A 27,126-nucleotide genomic window follows, 5' to 3' on the forward strand; every position below is an offset into this window, starting at 1 on the left:
TCTCTCTTGTGCAAATTGTAAAGAATGAGAGGCGTGGATTGAGGCCTACACCAATAAGAAGGAGCAAAATGAGTAGATGAATGAAGAAAGGCCGAAACAAAAAGGGGATGGCCTCCCAAGGAGGGGATAAGGGCATGTATAAAAGTCAAGATATGAAAAAAGAAGCTCATTCTTGTGTGTGGCCAAACTTGCTCTCTTCTTACTCTTGCTTCCTTCTAGTGCATGAGAGGGAAAGAGAGAGTGTGAGAAAGGGAGAGAGTGTATGTGGGAGAGTGAGGGACCGTGGAGAAACCCTTCTTCTCCTCTCTTCACATCGTCATCTTCTTCTCTTCCCCTTTCTTGCGCGTGGCGCTATGGAGGTTGGAGCTCGAAGCTTGGAGATGGAGCTTGCTTGAGAGCACATCTTGAATCGTGGAGCCATTGACAAATTCGTGGGAGGAGGTACTTGATTGGATTCGAAGGTAAGCTCACTACATTGGCATGTGGAAGAGTGCGCACAGCTATGTGAGAGGTAGCCATAACTCTCGGCTTAAAACGCTTGAAGCAATAAGCAGTCCATGGGTCTTGGTGGTTTCCCCATGAGGGCGATCACTTTCGATATTTGTGACCTTTTGTGAGAGATTCTCTTCTTCAAACTTATCTTTACCTTATAGTTGACCTTTAACATCTAATATTATTGACTGTGTGAATGTTCATCAAATCATCTAGAAAATGCGCTCTAGTTAGAGATGTAGTTTCAAACTCACAATGTGAAACCCCTTTGAGGCATTGTTAGGTTTTGACTTATTATATGGTATAATACGAGGTGTTTTGTGTCTTGCGCTGCCAGGATTGGGCAAGTAGGGTCACACGGGCAATTAGGTGCATGTATGGGTGAGTGCATTTGCAGGCAGACATGCATATTTACACCATGTGGCGATGGGGGAGGTTTTGCTAGGGGGCCATGCGGCGCATGGGGAACCCGCCCACCAAAACCTCGTGTTAATAAGTATAGAAGAATAGAAGAAAGAAGATAGAAGATTGAAGATGATATACGTATCATATCATCATCATCATCATTCATTCATCATAACACATTATCAAAGCTGGGATTAACGCGTTTGCACAGAAAGACGAATTCATTAAAATATCATATCATATCATGACATATTATATAATGACACATTATCAAAAGTAGGATTAAAGCGTTTGCACAGAAAGACGAATTCATTATCAGGGAGAGAGAGCACAGGCGCACAGGCGACGAAGAAGAAGAGCCCGACGAGAGAGTCCACATCTCAGGATGTATCATCCTTCGCGCGGTGGCGTGAGAGGGGGTCGTGATCGTAAGTGCTCTGTCACCCCTTCTCTTCTGTGTATTCGGCTTCCATTGTGTCATAATCCTAAGTGTGAAGAAACTTGAACAGCTAGGCTAATGTATAGAAACTTAGTTTGGACAGGTCGAAATTTGTCAGAGTTCCAATCACAAGAAGATGTTGTCCCTTGTTATTCCCTATAACGTTCAACATGATGTGCTTCCATTGGGGAGGGACCACATACCTCGCTGCGAGGTGCGGTTTGGGGCATGGGGGTGGGCTCTTTTTGCATGTTTTTCCCTACAGTGTTCAACATGGTGAGCTTCTGCGAGGGAGGCACCGCATACGGCCCCAAGCGGTGCCTTGTTAGGCACCACAGAAGCTCACCACGCCATGTAGCTAGGTTTGTGGTGCGGCCCCCACCCCCCAGCGGCACCTTGCTAGGTATGTAGTGCCTTCCTTGCAGAAGCTCACGATGCCACCTAGCTAGGTATGTGGTGCCTCCCTTGCAAAAGCTCATGATTTTGTCCTAATTGATAGTGTGGGAATTAAAGTGGGAATTTGTCTAAAACTTCTCATGACTTTTGAGGCGGTGGAAAACCAAATAATACCAACCTTTCATCTGCATCAGGATTCTGCGACTCCTCTGCCAACTCCAGTCTGCCCACTAACATGAAATGATGCCCAGACATTAGCTTGTCATGCCACATGGTTTTCCATGAAGCTGCACACGCTTTGTATTGGAGTCATGGCTGTACATTCAATGCCTTTCTCACTTTCCAAGCTAGAAGCCATAACTGTTCAAGGACCCTTGCTTCACATTTTCCAAGTTCCGCCTCAGTTGGAGTATGGCAGCCTGTATGAATCATGATTGATAATGTACATGCTGATCATGACAGAATGGTCATTTGCTGCACTCAGAAATGTGACCTGCTCATTACGAGAGACATGTAACAACAAAGTGCAAGCCAATGTATGGAGTAATCCTTACAAGGGTGTTGTATAGTCAACATTGGACGCTAGGTGTTAGTAGTGGTATTGATCTCTTGGCCTGTTTACCCCTCTTCAGCATAGGTGACTTGTCTTGTAGCAGTCCCAATGTTTGGCCTTCTATTGCAAGTTTATGGTAATGTTGTCCATCTTTGATTTTGAATGTTTTCAGTTTTGCATTTGATTTGTGAGCTTTGTGTCTGAGCATTTAATAGTGCATTGTCAACACCTATAGGATTCTTTGAAGTTTGCATGCATCAGAGCATATGAGGAATGCTTGCTCATGGTTTTCAATGTAGGTTTGGTTATTTTTTACAACTTTTTTCTTCATTGTGACTTGGTGAGCCATATGACTTGAAGCACCTTTGTCAATGAGCCAAGAGCTCTTTGAAAATGAGTCAATCATTGATGAAGATGAGGGTAATTTTGCCAACACTTCTTCTCAAGATGTGTCCCTTTCCCACATTGTGGGCATCAAGGCTTCTTTGAATCTGCGTCAAAGCATTGAAGAATGCTCTTGTGTCTCCTTCTTGGGCTTGGCCTTTGTTTTTTTCTCCTTTTTTCCCCCTTGTGTATCTGTAGTAAAAGCTTTTGTGGAGTTGGATCCATTACCTATGTCTTTCAAATGCTTGTCATACTCCAAGACAAGTGGGGCAAGCTCCTCCCATAGAAGTGTCTTGCAGGTCCTCGATGTAAGAAGGTTGGTGTAGAAAACATTGTATTTTTGGAGAGGGCCACTGAGTCAAAAAAATCATGGCCATATGATTTTGCCAAGGAAAGAAAGCTCATCCCTCATATCCTCCGATTTGTTGATGTGATTCTTCATGGAAGGAGATTCATCAATAGCGAGTATTTGTATTTTCTTCTTAAGAGTAATCTAGTGGAAAAATGTGTTTTGATGGTACAAAGAAGCAAGCTTCGTCCACACTTCTGTTGCCTACCGCAACTTGCCTACATGTGCCAGGATAGAATCCTGTAAGTTCATAAAAAGGAAAGATCGAGATTGAGAATTGATCCAATTCCTTAGGGCTGTACGATCCATTGTTGAACACACTCAAGGATTCTCTATGGGATGGGGAATAGGGTGGGTAACAAGCTGCCAAAGATCAAAGGTGTCAAGAATGCATTCCACCTTATAGGACCAAAGCAAATAATTTGATCCATCCAAATAGTCTTTTTTGGGAAGAGAAGAAAGAACAGACACTTGCATTGATGGTATCATCATAGGCATCCTAGGGCCAGAAGGATGGGCTCTGTGGGAGACATGGAGAGAGGGGAGAGGAGATGATTGCTCTAATCTATGTGACGTGTTGTGTAATATTTCCACGCAATTAAAAGCTAGTTGGTTAGTTCAAAAGTTAGTTAGTCAATTAATAAGTTAGTAAGGTTACTAACTAAAGACTAGCTAAAGTAAAAACTAACTAACATTAATAGCTAATACTTTTTATTTACTTTATGGAAGTTGCAACGTGAACGAGAGTTATGAGCCATATTAATCACTAGTGTTAATGTGTATAGTATGGATGGTCCAAAAATATTAGATTTTGGGCAAAACTAGCATATTTTAGATATTATCCTAAAAAGATATGGAGATTTCTAGAACTGGATGTCATATTAAAAAAAAAGCAAGTGATGTTTTAGTTAGTTTTGGAGATTTTATAAAAAGAAAAAAAAAAGAGAGATTGGCAAAATCGCGTACTCCGCGATCGCAGTTTGCAGGCAATAGACAGCACTTCGAACAAGGAGAGAAAAAAGGAGTGAATTGAAAGATTTCTAAGTAAGTGTCTTGGGGTTTTATCCCTCTTTCGGAGTAAATGAAACCATCAGCTTTATGATTTTAGTATCAGATCATTGATTTTTCGAAGATCCCCTTCACAAAGAGCTCTTCCTCTTAGCCACAATCCTTCTTCTCTTGGTTAGCTATAAATATGAGGCATGGGAGGCACAAGGAGACCTCGAGAGGTTGCGAGAGAGAGAGAGGTAGAGGGATACCCCTCCAAGAGATTGCAAGGAGAGAGAGAGAGAGAGAGAGAGAGAGAGAGAGAGAGAGAGAGAGAGAGAGAGAGAGGAGTTATTCCGAGAGGCTGTGAAAGAGAGAGTTAGCTCAATTTTCCCCTATCTCTGTCTTTGACTAAGCCATATTCTCTTACGCTCTCCTATCTGGAATCTATTCGGCCTTCTTTATTTCTCGAATCTACTTGCGGATGATGCCTCACAAGTGAAGAATGTCGCGTGCGGATAGCAATCTCACAACGAGCAACAAAGCTTCGGGCGAGGGTATCACCGCTGATACAACTACGGTACCGGATGTAAATAATACATTTCTAAGTTAGTTTCTTGCTTTGATTTCTACTTGACACACATTAGGCCCCGTACTATGCCGTACGAGAATAGGACATCAAAAAGGGTAGGTTTCATCTCACATATTCGAAAGATAGAGTTTACAAAGTGCAGGTATCAAGAGAAGTAAATTGCATCTAGATGCCATGCAATAAATTTTTACGTAGCATAAATAGCATATAGAATTTCAATGTTTTGTCAACTCCCTCTTCTTTTAAAAATAGATAGGTTTTTCGCTACACTAAAGATATGTTGTAGTTGGCACGCTTGATGGATTGCATGAAAGTAATCTAGCTTAAAGGAAATTCATCTTTGAAACTTTACGTCTTTGCCCTAGCTCTTGTTAATAGCATGAATTGATAGCTCATATTTAATAGATTGGATCTTGACGATGTGCATAGTTAGTACACAATGGTCATAAGGATTAAAACTAGGATGCCTTGAGATCTGTCTGATAACCACTATGTTTATCAATCCAATTCGGGGATGGACTAGATACAAACAAAGTCAAAGTAAAATATATTTATACTTGTTGGAAGAAGGTTGAATTATCGATCAATGTAAGTGATCAATAGAATATACATCTTATATAGTTGTATGAGACCTTAATATATGTCTTAGCTGAAGCGTTAAGTGAAATTTTTGCATGGTATTGCTCTTAGATCCCAAGGGGGAGAGCAAATATGCGATGGAATTGTTATCGCGTCTATTCTTGTATTGTTTGGGAAAAATACAATTGTTTTTTGTTGGTTGATCGAACAACTTCCTAAATGCTTGTACATTCAACTGCTTGTTGGATTGTGGTTTGGATGATTACTCCTAGTGCTTGTGATTGATGGTAAATTCATGGCGGAGATCTGTGATGACAAATTGCCATGGGGAATAAAGGAATGCTTCTTGGAAGATGATATTAGAGCTGATTGCCTTGATTGTGCTTGATTCTTAACTATATTAATTGAGGAAGGATAGTTTGCACGGGTGGATCACCTCCATGATCACACCGCGGATAAACCCGAAAAGAGCATTGCTCGATTCATGGGCCGAAGTTCGAGTGGTGAAAAGGCCAAACCACGGGAATGATGTTTCACTCCTAGAGAGCTTGCGGGTCAGGTGGAGCTTTGGACACCTCTTGCTAAGTCCGGAACAGAGTTGAAGACTTTCGTGGCCCCAACATTGGTGGCATTGGAGATCCTATTCTAGATAAAGGATGAAATTTGTGGTGCTATGTGATTTGGACCAGTTACTTCTGCGGGGCAGAAGGGATATATAATTTCTCTTGTATGGGCGGGAGACAAAGATTAACTTGAAGATAAGTTAAGGAGCTTGTTTGAACTTGTTTGTCAAAAAGGAAATTTGCTTTGTTTTCGTGTCAGTGCTATAAGTTACGCAAACGAATCTTGTTCCCTAAAAGGCTTAATTAAGGAAGCTGATTCTAAATGTTATACATAAATGTGATAGGACTTAATTAAATAACTAAAGAATGCCTATTGAGGAAAGTGGGTAGGTGGAACCCCCGACGGGTCTGTCCTATGGTAGGGTGGTCCCAGAGAACTGGGAGGCTTCTCACAAGATTTTATCGACGACCGACCCTTAGTAAGTGTCAGGATAGAATCCCTATTCGGTAGCACATAAAAAGTGGGAAAAAATGTTGATGTGGTAGTTGTTGCATGCGCAAACACCTAGGAAGGCTGGATATTGTTTGATAGGGCAGCACATGCTGGAAATTAACCGACGAACACTTTGAAATTGATTGAAAGAAGAATTGCATACTCTAGAATGAGCTGTTTCCTCTGTCAAAAGTGCTAGACATGTCAAAGCTCCTAATGTCCTTGTCTAACTTAGATTGAGGCTCTCAAGTAGGAGATGATAGTGCATGATAAACATGATTGCTAACATCATCCACATGCCAAATCCCAATACTGTTCTAACCACTAAGGCATTGTAATGCATAAACTAAGCATAAGCAACACCTTATGATGTACCATGTGATAGCCATGTAAAGCATATATCGGCCGCAAACCACATGTAACTTATTCAATGGTACTTCTTTTGCATCACTTGCAAATGTACATTGCATTGTTGGATGTAAAGTCCCTTCGTCTCCGTGTAAATAGACTTACGGGTGTAAACACACCCTTAATGTACCCTAACATATAAATACATTCTTTTTTTTTTCTGTGTACCATCACATCGGTACACCTATCTTTGCGTTCACTCTTCCTTTAACTCTCAGCTCATCTTTGCTCTTCAGCTAATGCTTTGACCTTGCACGCCATTGTGCACTCTCACCCCTTCAAACTGGTATCAGAGCGTGACGGTCCAAGCTCGCAGACGAGACAGGTGCAAGCGATAGCTACAACTACAGGAGAGAGGAAGCAGTCACAGGCAAGGGGAAAGTCGCAGGCGACATCAACATTCGAGGAGGACCACGGCAGGTCTAGTGTGGACCAGCGACAGTCGGAGGCAGCAGTAGCGGGTGTGACGACTAGTGTAACGGCTGAAAGGCAGTGGACGTCGCGTCCAGTCGCGACATGCCAGCGACCAGGCGCAGCACGACCAGCGTGACGGCAGAAAGGCAGTCGACTTCTCGTCCAGTAGCGATACGCCAACGACACCAGGCGCAGTGTGACTAGCACGGGCGGCAGTTTGGTAGGTGTCACGTCGCCTGACAGGTCACGGACCTGAATGTCGGGTCAACAGACCCATATTCCGTTTTTTTTTCAGAAATATTTGAGATTATTTTTACCTCCTCTCTTCCGGGTGTTCCCATGCGCACGCACAATGTGCAGATTTGTGTAGATTTAGGCCTAGAAATTTGGGGCTTTTCTAGATTGAGTGTTGCTCATGCAAGATCGAGGCATCTGTGTCAGGAATCGCAGACATTGTGCGCGTTTGAATTGGGTATTTCACCAAATTTACTGAAACTTGCTCATCCGAGTGAAATTTCTCAATGTTGGATTCATAAAATTTGGGGCTTTTGCTGTATTGGAGAAATTTTGGTGAGCTGAGTCAGATTGGTTGACATTGGTGCACAATTGGACCCGAGAAATTTGGGGCTTTTATAAAATTTTGTGAAATTTTGCTAAATTTGCCCGTTTTATGCTTTCGGGAACATGTATTAATGCAATCGAGGCAGATTGGTAAGTGAAATTTGCGGTTTTTTACTGAAATTTGTGGATTTTGGCAAAGTTAATGCGTGAAATGCACTTTGGGAATATTTCTGAAGCAATCTTATTGCCATAAGTAGATTGATTTGAGCATTTTTATCTCTTGCTTGTGCGATTTTGGAGAAATTGTAGAGAATTCTTGGTGTTTTGGGGTATCACAAGTTGATATGAGCACATATGTTTGAAGTACACATGTTGGGCAGCTCCCATTGAGTTGATGTATTGCTGATTATTCATGTTGCAGCAGTCTTAGTGATCATTTGCAGATTTGGGATTGGTGCAGATGTATTTTTGGTGTTATTGCTGAAGTGGGAGTTATCTGGCAGTGATGTATGCATTTATTGTATGCTGAAATTGCAGTCATACTGCTAAAAGTCATTCATTCTACTGCTATATATGTACTTGGATTGAATCTTGCTATTATTTACTGAAAAATTGGGCTGACATTAGCTGAATATTCAACTCATTTTTGCTGTCATAAATTGCAGCATTGAATTTCTGGTGTATTGCTGAAAAATGGCTGCAAATGCTTCTAGCAGCAGTGACACAAAATCCCTCTTTGAAATCAAGAGGTTTGATGGCACTGGCTTTGACTTGTGGAAGGATAGGATGCAAGGCATTTTGTTTCTCAAGGACTGTGAAGATGCTCTCTTGGAGACTAAGCCTGCAGCTATGACAGATGTGGATTGGGCTAGACTTAATAAGAAGACCATTGCATACATTAAGATGGCAGTGTCTAATGATGTCTAATTAGAAGGCCATTGCATACATTAAGATGGCAGTGTTTGATGATATACTTATAGACATCAAGCGTCTTGATACAGGTTATATGCTATATGAAAAAAGCTTAAGCACACTTATGAAAATACAACTCCTGTGAATCAAGTGCATCTTATGCATAAACTTGTGAACATGGAGTTGGATGAGTCTAAGCCAACATTTGGGCATTTGAGTACTTTCATAGGGGTTTTGAGTCAGTTGCAGGACTCTGGTTTGACAGCTTTTGATGATAAATTGAAAGCTATTTTCTTATTCATGACTTTGCCTGACAGTTGGGAATTTTTGGTTGTGTCACTTAGCAACAACCCCGCTTCGACTTTTGATGGTGTTAGAGGTTCAATCCTCAATGAAGAAATCAGAAGAAAGTCTAGTGGTGAAAGTAGTGGCTCAGCTTACCATGTAAGGGGCAAGTCTGAAAAGAGAGGTAATGTAATCAGTAAAGGTAAAAGCAGAAGCAAAAGCAAGGGCAAACAACAGGATGTCACATGCTATCAGTGTGGGCGTAAAGTTCATAAAAAGCCCGATTGCCGGTACTTCAAGAAAGAGCAAGAAAGAAAGAAACAACAGGGTAAGAAAAAGAAAGATGATGACAGCTCTTCCTCAAAAGAAGTTGCAAAGGCAAATGTTGCATCCAGTGTGGTCATTGAAGAGCTTCCTGACACCGAAGATATACTTATTGTAGCCTCATCTAATAATGTAGATATTATGGCAGCAACAGGTGATATGCACATCACCAAAAAGGAGGTAATTGATGCCTTACTTTCAGCTCATGATGGGCTGTCACAATGATGGATAGTGGACAATGGTGCTTCTTTTCATGTTACCCCCTCTTTGGAGTCATTTTCTGAATACACTGCAGGTTGCCTAGGCAAGGTTTTCTTGGGTAATAAATATGCATGTGAGATAGAGGGTGTTGGCACCATTCACTTGGCTCTTGAAAATGGCCAAGAGCTGATTTTGCAGGATGTCAGATTTGTACCTGGCATAAAGAAGAGTCTACTATCAGTTGGTACTTTACTACATTTGGTGGTGGATCTTGGAAGGTCCATAAGGGCTCTGTGCTGATTGTTAAAGGCAGCAAAAGGGGGACTTTATATTACTTGCATTGTAAAGCATTACCTGGCAAGTTCTTGGTTGTGGCTGAAGTCCATTCACAGATGGAGCTTTGGCACAAAAGACTTGGTCATATGAGCCAGAAAGGCCTTCAGGTTCTCTCCTCTTTAGGGAGATTTGATGTAAAAGGCTTTGGTCTTGAATTTTGTAATGATTGCTTATATGGAAAACAAGTAAAGTCTCTTTATTACTTTGGTGTCGTTAAGAAGTCTAACGCTCTTGACCTAGTTCACTCTGATGTGTGCACTATGCCTGCTAATTCGTATGGGAGTGCATGGTACTTTGTTACTTTCATTGATGATTTCAGTAGAAAGTCATGGGTGTATGCACTTAAGAGCAAAAAGGATGTGTTGGATTCTTTTAAAAAGTTTCATGCCTTTGTTACCACACAAAAAGGGTTTAAGTTGAAAGCCATAAGAACAGATAATGGGGGTGAGTATGTCTCAAAAGAATGTAACAAGTTTTGTGAGATGCATGGTATTAAGAGGGAGTTGACAGCCCCTTATAATCCTGCATCAAATGGCGTGGTTGAAAGATTTAACCGCACACTTTGTGAGAGAGTCAGATGCATGCTGTCCACAGCTAATCTCCCGCAGCAGTTTTGGGGAGAGGCTCTTAAAACTGCAGTTCATGTATGCAATCACTCTCCCAATCGTGCATTGGAAAATGGCATTCCTGAAGAGGTTTGGTTTGGCAAACCTGCTTCATATGACCATTTGCATGTATTTGGTTGTGAAGCCTTTGTGCATGTACCTGTAGAACAGAGGACCAAACTAGACATGAAATCCATCAAGGGCATCTTCATGGGATATGGAGATAAGGGAGAGATGGGTTATAGAGTTTGGCTTCCTCAGGGCAGGAAGATAGTTGGCAGCCGAGATGTATTTAATGAGGCAAATTGCTGAAAAATACTACACATGGTGATCTTGACAAAAGGAAGGTCAAATTTCAGCATGAACAGCCACCCAGCAGCCATTAGCTGAAAATTATGTCCCTTTTGATGCTGAAAATGAGCAGCAACCTATTGTGCTATAGCCAGAAGATCATGGACAACAAATAGATGCACTGGATGAAATAGGACAACAAGAAAAACATGCTGAAAACAGATTACAGCAGCAAGAAGATTCAGAAAATTAGCCACCTGGTGATGGTGTGCAGTGTGCACATTCCTCAGGATGTAGGCCCATTGCCTGATAATACAGATCATTGGGTAAGACGGTCTACACGTGTCAGAAGGTAGCCACAGAGGTTTCAGCCATCTTTGGATTGCATTTTGTTGACTGATGAGGGTGAGCCTTTGACATTTAAAGAGGTACAGTCATGTGAAAACAAGAGAAAGTGGGAGCTTGCTATTCAAGAAGGGATGAAGTCTTTATATTCAAATAACACATGGGAGCTTGTACCTTTACCCAAGGATAGGAAAGCTATTCCTAATAAATGGGTTTACAAAGTGAAATGTATTGATGGGAAGCCCAAGTATAAGGCACGGCTGAAGGCATAGACTTCCAAGAGGTCTTTTCACCAGTGGTGAAGATGACTACGCTCAGTGTTTTGTTTGCTCTCACTGCATCCTTGGATTTAGAGTTGGATCAGCTGGATGTGAAGATTGCTTTTCTTCATGGTGACTTGGATGAAGAGCTGTACATGAAACAGCCAGAAGGATTTGCTATTCCAAGAAAAGAGCATTTGGTTTGTAAGTTGAAACGCAACTTATATGGGCTGAAACAAGCCCCTAGACAATGGTACAAAAAATTTGATACCTTTATGCTCAGCCATGGATTTAAACGCAAGCATGCAGATCACTGCTTATACACTAAAAAGGTTGATGATGGCAGCCTTATTGTGCTGGTTTTATATGTGGATGACATGCTGATTGAAGGACAGCATAAGAGTACTTTGAATGCTCTTAAAATGCACATGGAAACTTTACCTCTAACTTTACTAGCCTCGAATCCTCCACTAGATTCTAGGCCTTTTTCTTGCTTGACCATTGCAATGCTTTATACTTTCACATTCTTGCAATTTCAATTTAACTAATATGCAACATTGCATTTGGTTGACATGCCCCTTGTGTGTACCTTACACACTAGGAGCACTAGATGCATTAGAAAATACTCTTGTTTGTATACTTTGGACCATTGCAACAAGATACATTTTTCCATACATCGCATGCATTACTAGCTGCATTTTTCCTCATGACCAGCACTTTATGGAGCGTTTGCATGACTAGCATTAATATCATGAGTCTTAAACATAGTGGGCTGCATATATGCATTGCCAAACTTGCCACTTTGTGCCCTAGCATCATGCCAACATTGCCATACATGGAGTTATACATGCTACCAACTATACTAGGATTGAAACCAGCCTTCCTTCCGAGGATAGGTGGCAATACCCTGATTACAACCTAGTTACAGCAGCAACATTTATTATAAAACTGAGAAATGCAAATTAAGTTACAATCTTGGACAATGGACACCTTGTTGGCCCTAAAATTGGTGCCCTTTTCGGTATTTCTTTAACTTAATTGAAGAAGAAGTTGATGTACAATGGGATTTTCCCAATCCCTTTCGGTATTTCAAATCCCCTTGCCGTCCAAAATAACGAGTAAGTCTTCAATTTGATTTGTGTTGGGTGTAAAGGCCCCTTACGCTCTCTCGTATGTATATTATTTTACACATGTGAACTCACCCTTGCGGTTGTAAGTGTACCGTACCCTAAGTATAAATACATTCTTTTATTCTTTGTGTATATCACACTGGTACACACCTATCTGTCGACTCTCACTCTCACACTCACTCACTATTCACTAAACTCGTGCTGTACCTAGATCGACAAGTGTGTTCTCTTTGCTTTCGCTTGTACTCATCAAACTGGTATCAGAGCATGAGGGTCCAAGCAAGTAGCAAACAAGCATTTGCAATGTCTGCCACATGTAGTAGTTGCCAGTTGCAAGCGATAGCCACAATCGCGAGTTGCAGGCGACAGCCACAAGCAGTAGTTGCCAGTTGCAAGCTACAACCACACAGTCGCTAATTGTAGGCAACAGCCATAGGTGCTAGTTGTAGGCGACAACCACAGGATCCAAGTCGATGGGGCAGCAATAGGCATCAGACGAGGCCAATGACAGGCGTTAGATGGCCAATGGTGCTGACTAGCACACGACCAGCGGATTAGCACGACAGGTCGATAAGGCCAGCAGCGACAGACGGGCAGTGCGTGACGGGCTAACGGGGCTAGGCGGTAGACGGGCATGTCAACGACTTTTTTAAATCAGGAATTTTTTGTTTCTCTCCTTTCTCTACTTGGCGTTCGCACGTGCAAGCACAAAACACAAATCTGCATAAATTTGCTCTTAAAATTTGGGGCTTTTCCCAAATTTGGTGCTGAATATATATTTCAGTGACCCTTGACCCATAAATTGCAAATATTGGGTGCACAGGCCTCGAAAATTTTAGGGCTTTGCACGTGTAAGTGAAATTTTGCTCAGTTGAGCCCTTTTCTTTGAAATTTGTGCACTCTTGGATCCCGAAATTTGGGGCTTTTGCAGAATTAGTAAAATTTCTGCAACATTTGCTCGCACTTGATACTTGGAAAGATGTATTGATGCAATTGGGGCAGATTATATGTAAAACTTTTGCTGCTTTCCACATTGGTGATGCATTTTGAGTTGAATTGAGGCTTGACAATGAAATTTGCAGCAGATTCACTGCTGGGTGGGAGAAGTTTGAACTTTGGATGTTTCAAATGTTGTAAAAGGGCAGCTTCTCTTGGTATATGTATTGCTGAATGCCCATTATGTAGTGAAACAATGCTATATATAGCATTATGGTTATTGCATTTGGGCATCATGGTGATGTATTATTGAAGTGGGAGCTGTCATTAATTCAATTGTATCGGATTTGATTCGTATATATGCTGTAATCAGTACTTGAGACTGAAACTGCAGCAAAACATCTGCTTCTTGGACACCTTGGAAGTACAAGTGTGTGTACTTGTTGTTACATTCAGCAACCTTGCTATTGGCTGAAAGCATTCAACACTTTATTTTAGATTTCTATTGTTGAAGATGGTTGGTAGTGCATCTACATCTGACACAAAGAATCTTTAGGGATTCGTAAATTTGATGGCAATGGCTTTGATCTTTGGAAAGATTGTATGTAGGGTATACTCTTACTGAAGGATTGTGATGATGCTTTGGTAGAACATAAGCTTGTTGCTTTGCCAGATGAGGAGTAGGCTAAAATGAATAAAAAGGCCATTACTTACATTAAAATGGTAGTCATAGATGATATCTTGGTTGATATAAAGGGGTTTGATATTGCCTATACAGTTTGGGAGAAACTCAAGGCTACTTATGAGAATACGACTCCTGTCAATCAGGCATATTTCATGCGAAAGTTGGTTAACTTGAAGCTTGATGAGTCTAAGACTGCCTTAGAGCATTTGAATGCTTTTACTGGTATTTTGAGTCAGTTACAGGATGCAAGCTTGCTAGCTTTTGATCCTAAATTGAGGGCTATCTTCTTGCTTATGACTTTGCTCGATTCATGGGAAGCATTGGTTGTGTCATTGAGCAATAACCCCAACTTGACATTTAATGGTGTGCATGGTTCTATTCTAAATGAAGAGATTAGACGCAAGGCAAGTGGAAAATGCAAATAAGAACAAAAATAGGAGCAAAATCAAGAAAAAACAGCAAGATGTAACTTGTTATCAATGTGGTCACAAAGGACATAAATAGCCCAATTGCAGGTATTTTAAAAGGGAACAAGAACGCAAAAAGCAAGCTAATGCAAAAGGCAAAAAGAGTGAAAAGGATGGCAGCTCTACCCCTAATGAGACAGAAAAAGCAAATGTGGTATCTAGTGTTGTTATTGAGGAGATAGAAGAGGATAAAGATACCGATTTTCTTGTTGCATTTTCAGATCCACATGCTATGACAGTGGAGGACATGTATATCACTAAAACAGATGTGATAGATGCTTTGCTATCAACTCATGATGGTTTGTCACAATCGTGGATTATTGACAACGGTGCTTCATTTCATGTAACTCCATCTTTGGAGTGTTTTTCTTCTTATGTAGAAGGTAATCTCGGAAAAGTCTACCTAGGCAACAATCATGTATGTGATATTGAAGGAATGGGCACCATACACCTGGCTCTAGAAAATGGTCAGGAATTGATCCTTCGTGATGTTAGGTATGTACTTGATATCAAGAAGAGAGCAGCTAGAGAGCAAAGGTTACTTCACTACTTTTGGTGGTGGAATGTGGAAGATATAGAAAGGGTCTATGCTAGTCACTAGAGGTGGTAAAAAGGGGACTCTATATTATCTCTATTGCAAGGCATTTCTTGGAAAGTTTGTTGCAGTTGCTTAAGTGCAGTCACACATGGAGTTATGGCACAAGCGTCTTGGACACATAAGCCAAAAGGGTTTGTAGACACTTTCTTCACTTGGAAGAGTTGATGTGAAAAACTCGAAGCTTGACTTTTGTGATGATTATGTACTGGGTAAACATGTAAAGAGTCCATACTCTCATGGATTGTATTTTAGGAACTTGAACATGCAGTTCAGCAGTCAAATAATGAGGTCATTGACATTCCTTTGGATATGGATCCATTATTTGATAACACAGATCATTGGGTAAGAAGGTCTACACGTGTTAGAAGACCTATACAAAGGTTTAATCCCTCTTTGAATTGCATTTTGCTCATAGACGAAGGTGAGCCTCTTATGTATAAAGAAGCCTCATCATGTGAATTATAGAAAAAGTGGGCACTAGCAATGCAGGAAGAAAGGAAGTCATTGTATTAGAATGATACTTGGGATTTGGTTTCATTACCCAAGGATAGGAAAGCCATTCCTAACGAATGGGCCTATAAAATCAAATGTGTGGATGACAAACCCAAATACAAAGCCAAACTTGTGGCTAAGAGCTATACACAAAAAGAGGGCATTGATTCTCAAGAAGTCTTTTCTTCCGTTGTCAAAATGACCGCTCTTCGGGCATTATTTGCCATTGTAGCATCTATGGATCTTGAACTTGATCAGATGGATGTTAGAACTGCATTTCTGCATGGTGATCTGGAAGAAGAGCTGTACATAAAACAACCCGAAGGTTTTGTTATAGAAGGAAATGAGTAATTTTCTTTATATAAATTCTGAGCATACATCTTGAGGTGGTTGTCAAAACCTTAATTTTTACGGTAATTAGCATTTACATCAAAGATTGATTGAAATCTCTTTCTCTAATGGCTCAAACTGCTGAAAAATATTGAGATAACTTGAGTGATGGTTGGGGGATGAGAGAGAATGCTGTAGAGGGGGAAATTTCAGAGATTCATCATGAGAACATTAAAAAGTGTTACTGCCCTGCCCAAACAGCCATGGAAGCTATCAGTTTCAGCTTAGGACTTCTAGAAAGACTGCTGCCCCCTCTTGTATGTTGTCACTTGTACCAGAAGGACCTTGGGTTGCTGTCACTTGCTCTTGGAGGGCTCTAAATTGATATCACTTGCTGTAGGCTTGGTCCATGGTGGTTGAAATCACATCAACAGTATCTCCTTGCTCTCTAACAATCTCCTTCTCTCTCACAATGGTTGGAATAGATTTCCACCAGCCCCTAAAAAAGTTTTTCCAACTTGCATGGGCAAGTTTTGCCAACTGGCAGCCTTCTAAATAGGTCTAGGCCAAAATTTGACAATGGGGAATTTAAAAATCTCTCAAATTATGGATCTTTGGCCAATTAAACGAAGATGTTAGCTGCTACCATCAACCGAGCCTTGAATTGGTCTTCATATTCTTCACCTTCTTGTTGGTCATTAGCATCTTATGACCTAGAAGGACCCACTTCTTGGTCAACTAACCACATTTTCTCCTTGCTGTCCATGCTGTAAATCTGTTCCAAGATTAGGTATTACATTGTTTCCTTCATTATGTGCATTTATAGCATGCAATACATCATCACTAGTTGATCCCATCTCACTTTAGGAAGACATTCTTGTTGTAAATGCTCAGTTGAATATAATTTCAGCATTAGAGTAAAGCTTTTGACCTTTGATTAGGTGCCTCGGGTGCACCAAGTCAAGGGAATTGATGGTGTCTCAGTAAGGGAATGATGAAACCAGCCTTTCTTCTGCGTTCCAAATTGCCAGCTCCACAACATCTTGGTATGGGATGAGTAGGCATGTTACCCTAGAGTCCACGTGTAAAAGAACATGTCTTGATACCAATGAAACATTCTCCTTGGATCCAATTTGCACCCAAGCTACAGCATGAGCCATTTGTACAGAGAATGACACATAAGGGAATGCACATCATCCTCACCCCTCAAGCATGGAGTGTTCCAAATTCCAAATTGTCAGTCCATATCTTCTCGGTCTGTGGATGAGACGGCTTGTTGGTCTAGAGTCCAGGTTGGCGACCAACTACATTATGGGCCATTGCCATGTCACAAGGGTGGGTGTTCAAATTGCCAGCCCCCAACATCCCGGTTTGTGGATGAGACAACCTGTTGGCCTAGAGTCCACATGTAAAGAACAGGTTGTTGCTTTGATACTAATGAAACATTTTTGAATGATCCAACTTGCACACAAGATACAACTTGAGCCATAGGTACAGAGAATGAAATGTAAGGGAATGCTTGTCAGACTCAACTGTCATCCATGGAGCCAAATAGGCTCACCCCTGAGCCTAGGACCAGCTACATAATGGGCCATTGTCATGTCACAAGGGTTGGTGTTCCAAATTGCTAGCCCACGACTTCCTGGTCTGAGATGGCCTGTTGGTCTAGAGTCCACGATGGCCTGTTGGCCTCGAGTCCAAGTGTGGTGACCAGCTACATTATGGGCCATTGTCATGCCACAAGGGTTGGTCTTCCAAACTGCCAACCCATAGCATCCCGGTGTGCAGATGAGACGTCTGTTGGCCTACAGTCCAAGTGTGGTGTGACATTAATGTGACATTAAAAAGGATATTTAATGTCACATTAAGGTCATAAGTGTGGAATGTGACATTAAAAGGGATATTTAATGTTACATTAAGGTAAATTTAGGGGAACATGCACGAGAATGACCGTCCGGGCTCTTGGGCGCCCGAACGGGGTCAAGGGGAGCCTAGAGAGTAAGGGAGTCCAGAAATAGTAGGACTCCAGCAAGTTGACGGCTGGCAAAGAGATAAGCTTGAAGGCCAGCACTTATCTAGGCGTGGCTGGGAGGTGAAGAACACTCGTGCTTCCATCAGTCTCAAGAAATCTGTTCCCGTAATCTAACATTGGTATCAGAGCCGGTAGCCGTAAGGATTCCTGAAGGTCTCAACAGAAGAGCAGTGACGAATGTGAAGAAGAATGGAAGTCAGTCGTGAAGAAAAACGGAAGCCAGAAGCGTCCCGTCCTGTCGCGTCTTCACGGCACTTAGTTCCAGATGGTCACGCGATCTGACGTAGTACTTCCGCCCTGCCCCGTCACATAAGAAAACGGGCCGTCACTTCTGTCCGGTCCGTCGCGTGAGAAAACGGGCCGTGAAGAAAAAAATAAAAAGGAGAAGCCACGTCACGTCACATTAATGTGACCATTTCGTTGCGAGCAGAGAAGGATACGTCACATTAAGGGTGACCCGTTTCGTGACGGGCAAGGAAAAGAAAAGAAATAAAAACGTGGGTCGCGAGGACCAGGCGTGCAGCCGCCAGCATTCGCGAGGACCAGGAGTGGAGTCGCCAGCATTCGCGAGGACCAACCAGCTCAGATGTGAAGCTGCCAGCAGCCGCGAGAACTAGATCAGAAGTGGAGCCGTCAGTATCAGATTGCTGTTTACGAATAGGACTGCTCCTGAGACGGATAGGACTGCGACTGCTGTGAGACAGGCAGAAAAATTTCATACATAACTGAAGCCACAGCCTGCCATTAAAAATCAGGGAAGTATTTTATCTTGTATGCAAATTTCTTATTTTTGCTTTCCAATTCCAGTGTATTAATGGCAGAAAAAGGGAAAGAAAGGGTAATGGAAAGTTCTAGTTCCGGGGATCAACCTATGGTAGATCCCCATGAACCAGACATACAAGAAGAACAATGGGAAGAATTTTTTGCCACGAGAGAACAATTTGATGATCTTTCTGCTCGTGTGCAAACTCAGGGGGTTCAAATGGAGTTTTTAACTCAAACACTTACTGAAATAAAATCTCAGTTAACTTTATTGTTGGAAAAAGACAAAAATAAGATAGAAATCTCAGATGTCCCATCTTCATCGAAAGATTTAGATGCGACCATTCGGGATTCTAAAGAACCCCAAACCTATCATAAATTGAGGGATAATCTGGTTTTAAAAGATATGAAACCACCTCAATTTTACGGGGAGGAAAAAGATAGGAATAAAGATACAATCTTTAATTTCCTCCAAAAATGGGAAGATTTACATAAATTAAAAAATACACCACCACATCTCCAAGCACTGGAGGCCAATTTAACTTTGGGGCCCAAAGCATATAAGTGGTGGCGAACCTTAAAGGAGGCGAATAAAATACCTGAAACTTGGGCTCAATTTGAATCCGTATTTTTAAAAGAATTTCTTCCTGAAAATGAAATGGAAAGAAATTGGGAAGATTGGGATTATGTCAGACAAAAGGGACGGCCCCTACTGGCATATCTGGAGGAATATCATGAGATAATCCTCAAACTAGAAGGAATTGATGAATTCCAAAAAACAAGAGGATTCATTAGGGGATTGGATAAAGCCTGTAAAAAGGAAGTAAAACGGAGTTTACCTAAGACGCTTGAAGAGGCAATTAAATTTGCATTAATTTATGAAGATAATACGCGTCCAGGTACACTCACCAGTCTCATTGATATGGAGCCCAAGTCTAAGGAGTTAGAAACCTCAAAATTTGTGGGCAAATTTAAAAGAAAAATGCCATTTTTTAAAGGTAAAAAACAACCTTTTGAAAAGAAACCATATGTGAGGCCAAAGCTAAGTCCTGATGACTTTGATAAGGCCAAAAAACAAAAATTGTGTTTTAATTGTCTATTCCCTAACCATGCTGCTTGGAATTGCCCTCAAAAGAAAAAGGGGGAAGACAAAGAAAAGGACAAGGGCAAGGGAAAAGAAAAACAAATCCATGTAGTGCAGACCTTAGAATTAAAGGGTCATGAAAAGTATAAATCTTTAAAGGTCTTGCACATGGATGTACAACATAAGTGTTGTATGTCAACTTCTTTGTGGCAGCCTACTTTTGGGCCACATGATTTACTTAGAGTACATGGATTGATAGCTGGAAAACGGGTTAGAGTCATGATTGATGACTCTGCCACACATAATTTTATAAATTATGCACTTGTCAAAAAATTGAAACTTCCCCAACAAAACAGTGAGCATCAATACGTTGTGCGTATGATGCAAGGCCAAGACAATAAAATATGGGATACAATGGTATCCAATTTGGAAATCGAGATTCAAGGATATAAAGATAAGCTTGATTTCCAAATAATGAACATGGAAAGAGCTGACATTGCTCTAGGGAGGGAGTGGCTATGGGGATTGGAACCATCCTTAAAACGTAGCTATCACCATAATACACTGGAATTTGAAAGGGATGGTAAGACTTTTGTCATTCAAGGTGAACATGAAGTATCTGATAATCCTTTGCTGTGTTCTACTGAAGTTCAGAAGCTGATAAAGAAGGAAGTTTGTGAGGTATATATGTTATGGTCTCTTCCTGTACAGAATACTTTTACTTTCTGTAATATAAAGCAACAATTTTCTTATGTTTGCGAATTGAATGTAAATAATGAATTGAACAGTTTGTTAGATGATTTCAAAGATGTGTTTCCTTCTGATTTACCTAGTGGCCTTCCACCAGATAGGGGTGAAATAAATCACCCAATTGATATAAATAAGGATACACACCCAATTTCAAAACCACCATACAGGTTAAGTGAAACACAGCATCAAGAAGTTGAGAGACAAATTAAGGATTACCTGGATAAAGGATTTATTCAACCTAGTAATTCACCTTGGGCTTCACCAATTTTATTGGTAAAGAAAAAAGATGGTTCTATGCGACTTGTGTTGACTATAGAGCAATTAATAAAATAACGGTGAAGAATAAATTTCCTATGCCCAGAATGGAAGATCTTTTTGATCAATTGCAAGGGGCAAAATTCTTCACAAAGATAGACTTAAGATCAGGTTATCACCAAATAAGAATTAAGGCACAAGATATTTCCAAAACGGCATTTCGTACTAGATACGGGCATTATAATTTTTTGGTGATGCCTTTTGGTCTCACTAATGCACCAGCTACCTTTATGAAGCTGATGAATAGTGTTTTACGGCCCTATCTAGGACATTTTGTAGTAGTCTTTTTGGATGATATCTTGATCTTTAGTAAATCAAGAGAAGAACATTTGGAACACTTATTATTAGTATTCCAACTGTTAAGAACACATTCCCTTTATGCGAAGAAAACTAAATGTGAATTCTTTGCACAAGAGGTCAAATATTTAGGGCATATAATCTCGAAAGAGGGAATCAACATGGATCCAGAAAAAGTAAGGGCAATTATAGAATGGCCACCTCCACGGAACTTGGAAGAGCTGCAGATCTTCCTAGGTTTATCTGGATTTTATCGTAGATTCATTCGAGATTATGCCAAAATAGTTGTTCCAATGACAGACCAACTTAAAGGGAAAGGGAAAAGTTTTAATTGGGGAACAGACCAAAATGAAAGTTTTCAAAAACTTAAGGTAGCTATTGCTACAGCTCCAGTATTATTAATAGTGGATCCCAATAAACCATTTGTGGTTGAAGCTGATGCCAGTAACAAGGCAATAGGCGCGGTCTTATTACAAGAAGGTCGACCAGTTGCTTTTGAAAGCAAGAAATTAGATCGTGCAAAACAGAATTATTCTGTTTATGAGAGGGAGCTGTATGCAATAGTACATGCAATGAAGAAATGGAGGCACTATTTGTATGGTGCCAAACTTTTGATTTTATCGGATCATGAAAGCATTAAGTGGCTTAATGATCAATCAGATTTACATGGGCGTAAAGCCAGATGGGCCGAACTCCTCCAAGAGTTCGACTATGAAATAAGATATAGGAAAGGAAAGTATAATATAGTAGCTGATGCACTCAGCAGAATGCCCATCATTAATGAATTGAGTTTTACTCAGTTCACTTCCAATTTGCTTGAATCTTTAAAAGGGAAATGTCAGGTTGATCCGGCATATTCCAACATATGGGAAGCAATAAAAAATGGGGATCCAAATGAAAGTGCTTCTACTGAGGAAGGAATATCTGAGGATGTTCAACTAGGAAATGGAGCATCAGGGGTTGCTCAAACTGGATTCAAGTGGAAGAATTTTACCATTGATAATGGTTATTTACTCTACAAGGGTAGGGTATGTGTCCCGAAAGATATAGAAATAAGGCGCCAGATACTCTTTGAGTGTCACGATACCCCTAGTGCGGGACATCCAGGAGTTAATAAGACTTATAGTCTTATTAAAAGGCAGTTCTATTGGCCTGGAATGAATAAGGACGTCCTTGACTATGTGGTCAAATGTAATAAATGCCAGGTTAATAAAGCTGAAAAATTAAAAATGGGAGGACTTCTCCATCCATTAGAAATTCCTTCGGGAAAATGGGAGAGTATCTCCATGGATTTTATTGTTGCTTTACCTAGAACACAGAGGGGGCACGACTCTGTGTGGGTAATTGTGGATAGGTTGACCAAAATGGCTAGGTTTATTCCAACTTCAACTGATGTTAAAACACCAGAATTGGCTAGATTGTTCGTAGAGAACATATACCGATTGTATGGCCTTCCGGCAAATATAGTTTCTGATTGGGATAGAAAATTTGATAGCCATTTTTGGCGTGCGGTATTTAGGAAATTGGATACTAAACTTAGCATGAGTACGGCGGATCATCCGCAAACAGATGGGCAAACTGAAAGGGTTAACCAAATTCTTGAAGATATGCTTAGGGCATATGTAAGTAAAAGGCAAACTAATTGGAAAGAGTATTTACCAATAGCAGAGTTTGCATATAACAGTGCCAAACACTCTTCCACTGGATATAGTCCATTTATGTTGATGTATGGGTTTCAGCCCAGAGCTCCTTTTGCAGTAGGACTGCATAAGGAAAAGGTTTAGGCAGCTAAAGACTTTTTGGAGGATTTGAATAGTATGTTAAAATTTGCTCAAGAAAATATTAAAAAGGCTCAAAGTCGAGCTAGAGCATATGCCGATCCTCACCGAAGAGACATCTCCTTTGAAGAAGGAGAATTGGTCTATCTTAAGGTGCCTGAACAAACTAAAACTATGAAAAAGGGACATTGTCCAAAGCTTTCACCAAGGTATTGTGGTCCTTTCATAATACTTAAAAGGGTGGGAGAATTGGCTTACAAGCTCCAACTACCTATTGGTAGTAAAATACATCCAGTTTTTCATGTAAGCAAATTAAGGAAGAAGTTGGGTGATTTGGATAATCTAATCTTAAATGATGATATTGAGGAGTTATTCTATGACCAATCTAATCCACATGAACCAGAAAAAATATTAAATGTTCGTAATAGACGAACGAGGAATACTATTTATCAAGAATGTTTGGTTAAGTGGAAAGATTGTTCAGAAGAAAGCTCAACATGGGAGCGAGTAAGTACTTTAAAGAAAAGGTTTCCCGATTTACAGTTAGACCTTCCAAATATCGTTTTCGAGGACGAAACCGATTCTTAAGGGGAAGGAAATGTGACATTAATGTGACATTAAAAAGGATATTTAATGTCACATTAAGGTCATAAGTGTGGAATGTGACATTAAAAGGGATATTTAATGTTACATTAAGGTAAATTTAGGGGAACATGCACGAGAATGACCGTCCGGGCTCTTGGGCGCCCGAACGGGGTCAAGGGGAGCCTAGAGAGTAAGGGAGTCCAGAAATAGTAGGACTCCAGCAAGTTGACGGCTGGCAAAGAGATAAGCTTGAAGGCCAGCACTTATCTAGGCGTGGCTGGGAGGTGAAGAACACTCGTGCTTCCATCAGTCTCAAGAAATCTGTTCCCGTAATCTAACATGTGGTGATGTAGTACAAATGAACTCATGTGTCCTAATTCAAGCAACCTGACATTACCAACAGCTCTAGAAGACCTAAACACCTTGAAAATGACTCTTCAGGTGCTGATTCCCAAGTTTTAGACAAAGGAGAAACAGTAAAATTTGAAGTGCAATTTTTTCTGAGAGGAACCACCTGTTCCCCCCTCATGTGCTTGCTCCTATGCTCCTATGCACACCCCCCTCCAACCATCAAAACCAAAAAAAAAGGAAGGTTAATGTAGACTGAGCTTTAGGATGGTAGTTGGTCTGTTACTATCTATGTGTGTAACATTTTCTTGACTGTTTACTGGTCCTTAAGTTGACCACAGAGATATATGAATAACACAACACAAGGCTAAGTGCTGATTTGCATTGCAGAGTTCAATTGGGACGATGTTAAAAGTGACAAGCATAGAGAAAATTATCTTGGACATAGTGTGAAGGCTCCAGTTGGGAGGTGGCAAAAAGGTGGGACTTTGAATACTCTCGTCATTTTTGGTTCAGTTTTCAATGGACACACGTATCTCAAAATTCCTTGATATTACAACCTATTACAACCACAATGCCAAATTCATAATGTTACGTAACTTGCTGTAATCAACAGGGAAGGATCTTACATGGTATGCAAGAGACAAAAAAGCTGAAAGCCTTGCTGCAGAAGCAGCCAAATCTGAAATTCAAAGGATCAAAGAGGATGAGGAACAGGCCATGCGCGAGGTTTTGGGTTTGGCTCCTGTGAGGGAGAGACGTTCGCAGGGGAACCGACTGGATAAGAGAGAGACGGCTGAGCTACTTAAAAGGGGGAAAACTGAAGAAGACTTGGCACCTGGTTATATGGAAGGAGAGCGCATTCAAGGCTTGGGATTTGCTCCGTAAGTCTGACAAACTCTTTGTTACTTTCTTTGTAGATGACTAGAAAGTTTCCATGTTTGTTTTGTTGCAACTGTAAATTTACACACACAAGGAACTTAAACCTCCTTTAGCTGACACTGTTCTATTGGATTTATAATGTATGTCTTGCAAACGTTACTGTAGTGCTTTAAAATCCTCAATTTCCAGTTTCTAGAATTGCCCCTGTTATGCTGATAAGCTAGGTTTTTGGGGACTAACCTAATGCAGTCCTTGTACTGTGGCATTTATTCTAGAAGATGTGGATTGCCATTGTTCAGATTGTTAGTGCAAATGGGGCTGATTTTAGTATAGGTCTTCTGTGTTTGAATGTACCAGCTTTGAAAATTGGTGCTGAAAAGTTGGTCCCAATTTTAATAGTTAAATCCATACACTGTAGCTGTGTTGAGGTCCCATGACTGTGGTACCAGATATGATTAACTGCGTACTTTAGAAAATGAATTATTCATGTAAGTAAGAAGATGATGCGGTACATCCAACTTGTGCTTTAAATATTGCGCTAACTCTGCATTTTTTCCAGGGCACCCAGACATAGCACAAGCAAAAGTAATCCTTTGTTTCCAGGAATTTCTGGAACAGTTCAGGAGCGTCTAACAGAACGAACTGCTGATAGCAACATCAATATTTCTAACAGAGACTCTAGTCACTTGAGTGATGAAATTGATGCAAAACAGAAACGAAAATTGGAAAAAAGGGAAGCTAAGGAGAGGAGAAAAGAGGAAAAAAGAGCAGCAAAGAAAGCAGCAAAGAAGGAAAAGAGGAAATACAAGTCAGATGATTCTGCCTCTGACAGGAGCATTGACAGGAAGAGGGCAAGGAAACGACATGACAGTAGTGATAGTGATGATGGGTAGATATCACTACAGTGTACTACTGAAGGATTTATGGCTCATTAAGTCCTCATGCCATCCTAACAAACAGATGCAATAAGGATTCCGGTATCTTTTCCTTCTGTAAAGGAAAAGTCTTCAACAGTCTATACTAGCATGAATGGGCTCTGATCACTTTGCAACTCCTATGTAATCTTGGTGTGGATGCATGTATGTGCTGACACATTATCTTATTACACATGTTGTTCAGAAGGTACGGCCTTATCACATTATTCACAATCTGTAAGAAACAGGGGATGAGGCCAGAGGTTGCCCCGTGCTAAGGAGTGCTGTTGAATAGATGTAGGAGGTAATCGGAACAATCCTGGTGGAACTTGCGGTGGTCACAATGGATGAGGAGAACCTATACAACAGAATAATTGACAAAGATTATGCAAAGGAGTGTTTTTAAGATGTGTAGCTGCCATTTTTGGCAAATTTGGCTTCTTCAAGGATTAGAATTGTAGATTGTACCAGATCCTTCTACTAAGGTAGAAATCTGGTTGTGCTGAGCTAGTCAATGGCAAAAAATTTGACTGTGGAAGTGTGTAGTGATGGTTCCTATTTTTTAAATGCAAAATGCAAGGGGTGATTCTTAAGTTCAATGATTCCTGTGCTGAGTCTATGTTGGTTTGTAAGGAACTTGATAAAGACAGGTTGCATAAAGATTGCTAAGCATCTAGACTGTTCTTTTGGATGGAGTTTATCTAGGATGGCATGATAACCAAATTTAATGGATTAAATGCAACTTCACATGGCTTGCATGCTCAATAGCATGCAATGGAATTTCTTAGACATTGGATTCAAACAAAATGGAATAATTTAATTAATGGCACTTGGATGTTCATATGGTTCAGATTGATACAGATTGAAGAGCTAATAGCATGCTCATATTATGATGAGTCCCACAATAAACAAGTAGTCAAAGGAAAAGAGTATGCATTGGGATGTTGCCATAAGCACCTCGTTTGCAAAGCATTGACAAAACTGTATCAAGGAGACCTTACCTTAGAAGTTAAATGTATTAGATTTACAGATTTGATACGAGTGATTGATATCCATAGTGTCAAAAAATATCTGTCGAACCGTTCATTCATATGATCCCCTTACTAATATGATGCAGATTGATGGTTGGGTTCTTTTGTAGATTTTTGTTGCTATCATATCAATAGGGATCTTGTGGAAATGTTGTATTTGCATATTGTACAAGGAAGTTCTTTGACATGACAGCTCCTCTTGAGAGTTGTTACAGTCTTTTATCGATTTTCGTCTGCTTGAGAAATAAAGTTGCAGTAATAATAACTGCTATGGTCTCTAGTATGCTGAGGCTACAAGTTGCAGAAATGAAAATGTATGGTACTTGAGCAGATGCATGTGTGTTTTGGTTTTTTCATTTTTTTTTCTGCCGGTTGAGTATAAGATCTATTACGTCACTCCAGACACAATTTATCTTTGATAGGGACCATAGTAATGGGAAAAGGACAAATGTTTGTTGATTTTCTTATTTAAAGAGAAGGCAAACGTGAATAGATTGACTCTCAAGTACTGAAAGGAAAGTAATGTGTCCATGTCT

General features: G+C 40.5%; 2 protein-coding genes across 2 annotated transcripts; both read left to right on the forward strand.

Moving 5' to 3' along the window:
* Nucleotides 1-1,192: 1,192 nt before the first annotated feature.
* On the forward strand, nt 1,193-26,158 carry LOC148027450 (leukocyte immunoglobulin-like receptor family A protein). Its single transcript, XM_087689143.1, has 4 exons — nt 1,193-1,325; nt 24,154-24,243; nt 24,380-24,647; nt 25,205-26,158. The coding sequence occupies exons 1-4, from the start codon at nt 1,283-1,285 to the stop codon at nt 25,536-25,538; spliced, it is 735 nt and encodes a 244-aa protein (XP_087545269.1). The 5' UTR covers nt 1,193-1,282; the 3' UTR covers nt 25,539-26,158.
* Nucleotides 8,306-10,601, forward strand: LOC148027451 (uncharacterized). Its single transcript, XM_087688896.1, has one exon. The coding sequence runs from the start codon at nt 8,687-8,689 to the stop codon at nt 9,359-9,361; it is 675 nt and encodes a 224-aa protein (XP_087545022.1). The 5' UTR covers nt 8,306-8,686; the 3' UTR covers nt 9,362-10,601.
* Nucleotides 26,159-27,126: the final 968 nt, after the last annotated feature.

This window comes from Lygodium microphyllum, chromosome 12, assembly GCF_053477565.2.
Source record: "Lygodium microphyllum isolate KBCC chromosome 12, Lygodium_microphyllum_v1.1.10, whole genome shotgun sequence".
Taxonomy (NCBI): domain Eukaryota; kingdom Viridiplantae; phylum Streptophyta; class Polypodiopsida; order Schizaeales; family Lygodiaceae; genus Lygodium; species Lygodium microphyllum.

Bases quoted from the DNA above. Each gene is read 5' to 3' on its own strand.
- LOC148027451 (XM_087688896.1), top strand. From the start codon at position 8,687: ATGCATAAACTTGTGAACATGGAGTTGGATGAGTCTAAGCCAACATTT.
- LOC148027450 (XM_087689143.1), top strand. From the start codon at position 1,283: ATGTATCATCCTTCGCGCGGTGGCGTGAGAGGGGGTCGTGATC. The intron at 24,244-24,379 runs GTGGGACTTTGA...TGTAATCAACAG, and splicing joins AGTTGGGAGGTGGCAAAAAG to GGAAGGATCTTACATGGTAT. The intron at 24,648-25,204 runs GTAAGTCTGACA...CATTTTTTCCAG, and splicing joins CAAGGCTTGGGATTTGCTCC to GGCACCCAGACATAGCACAA.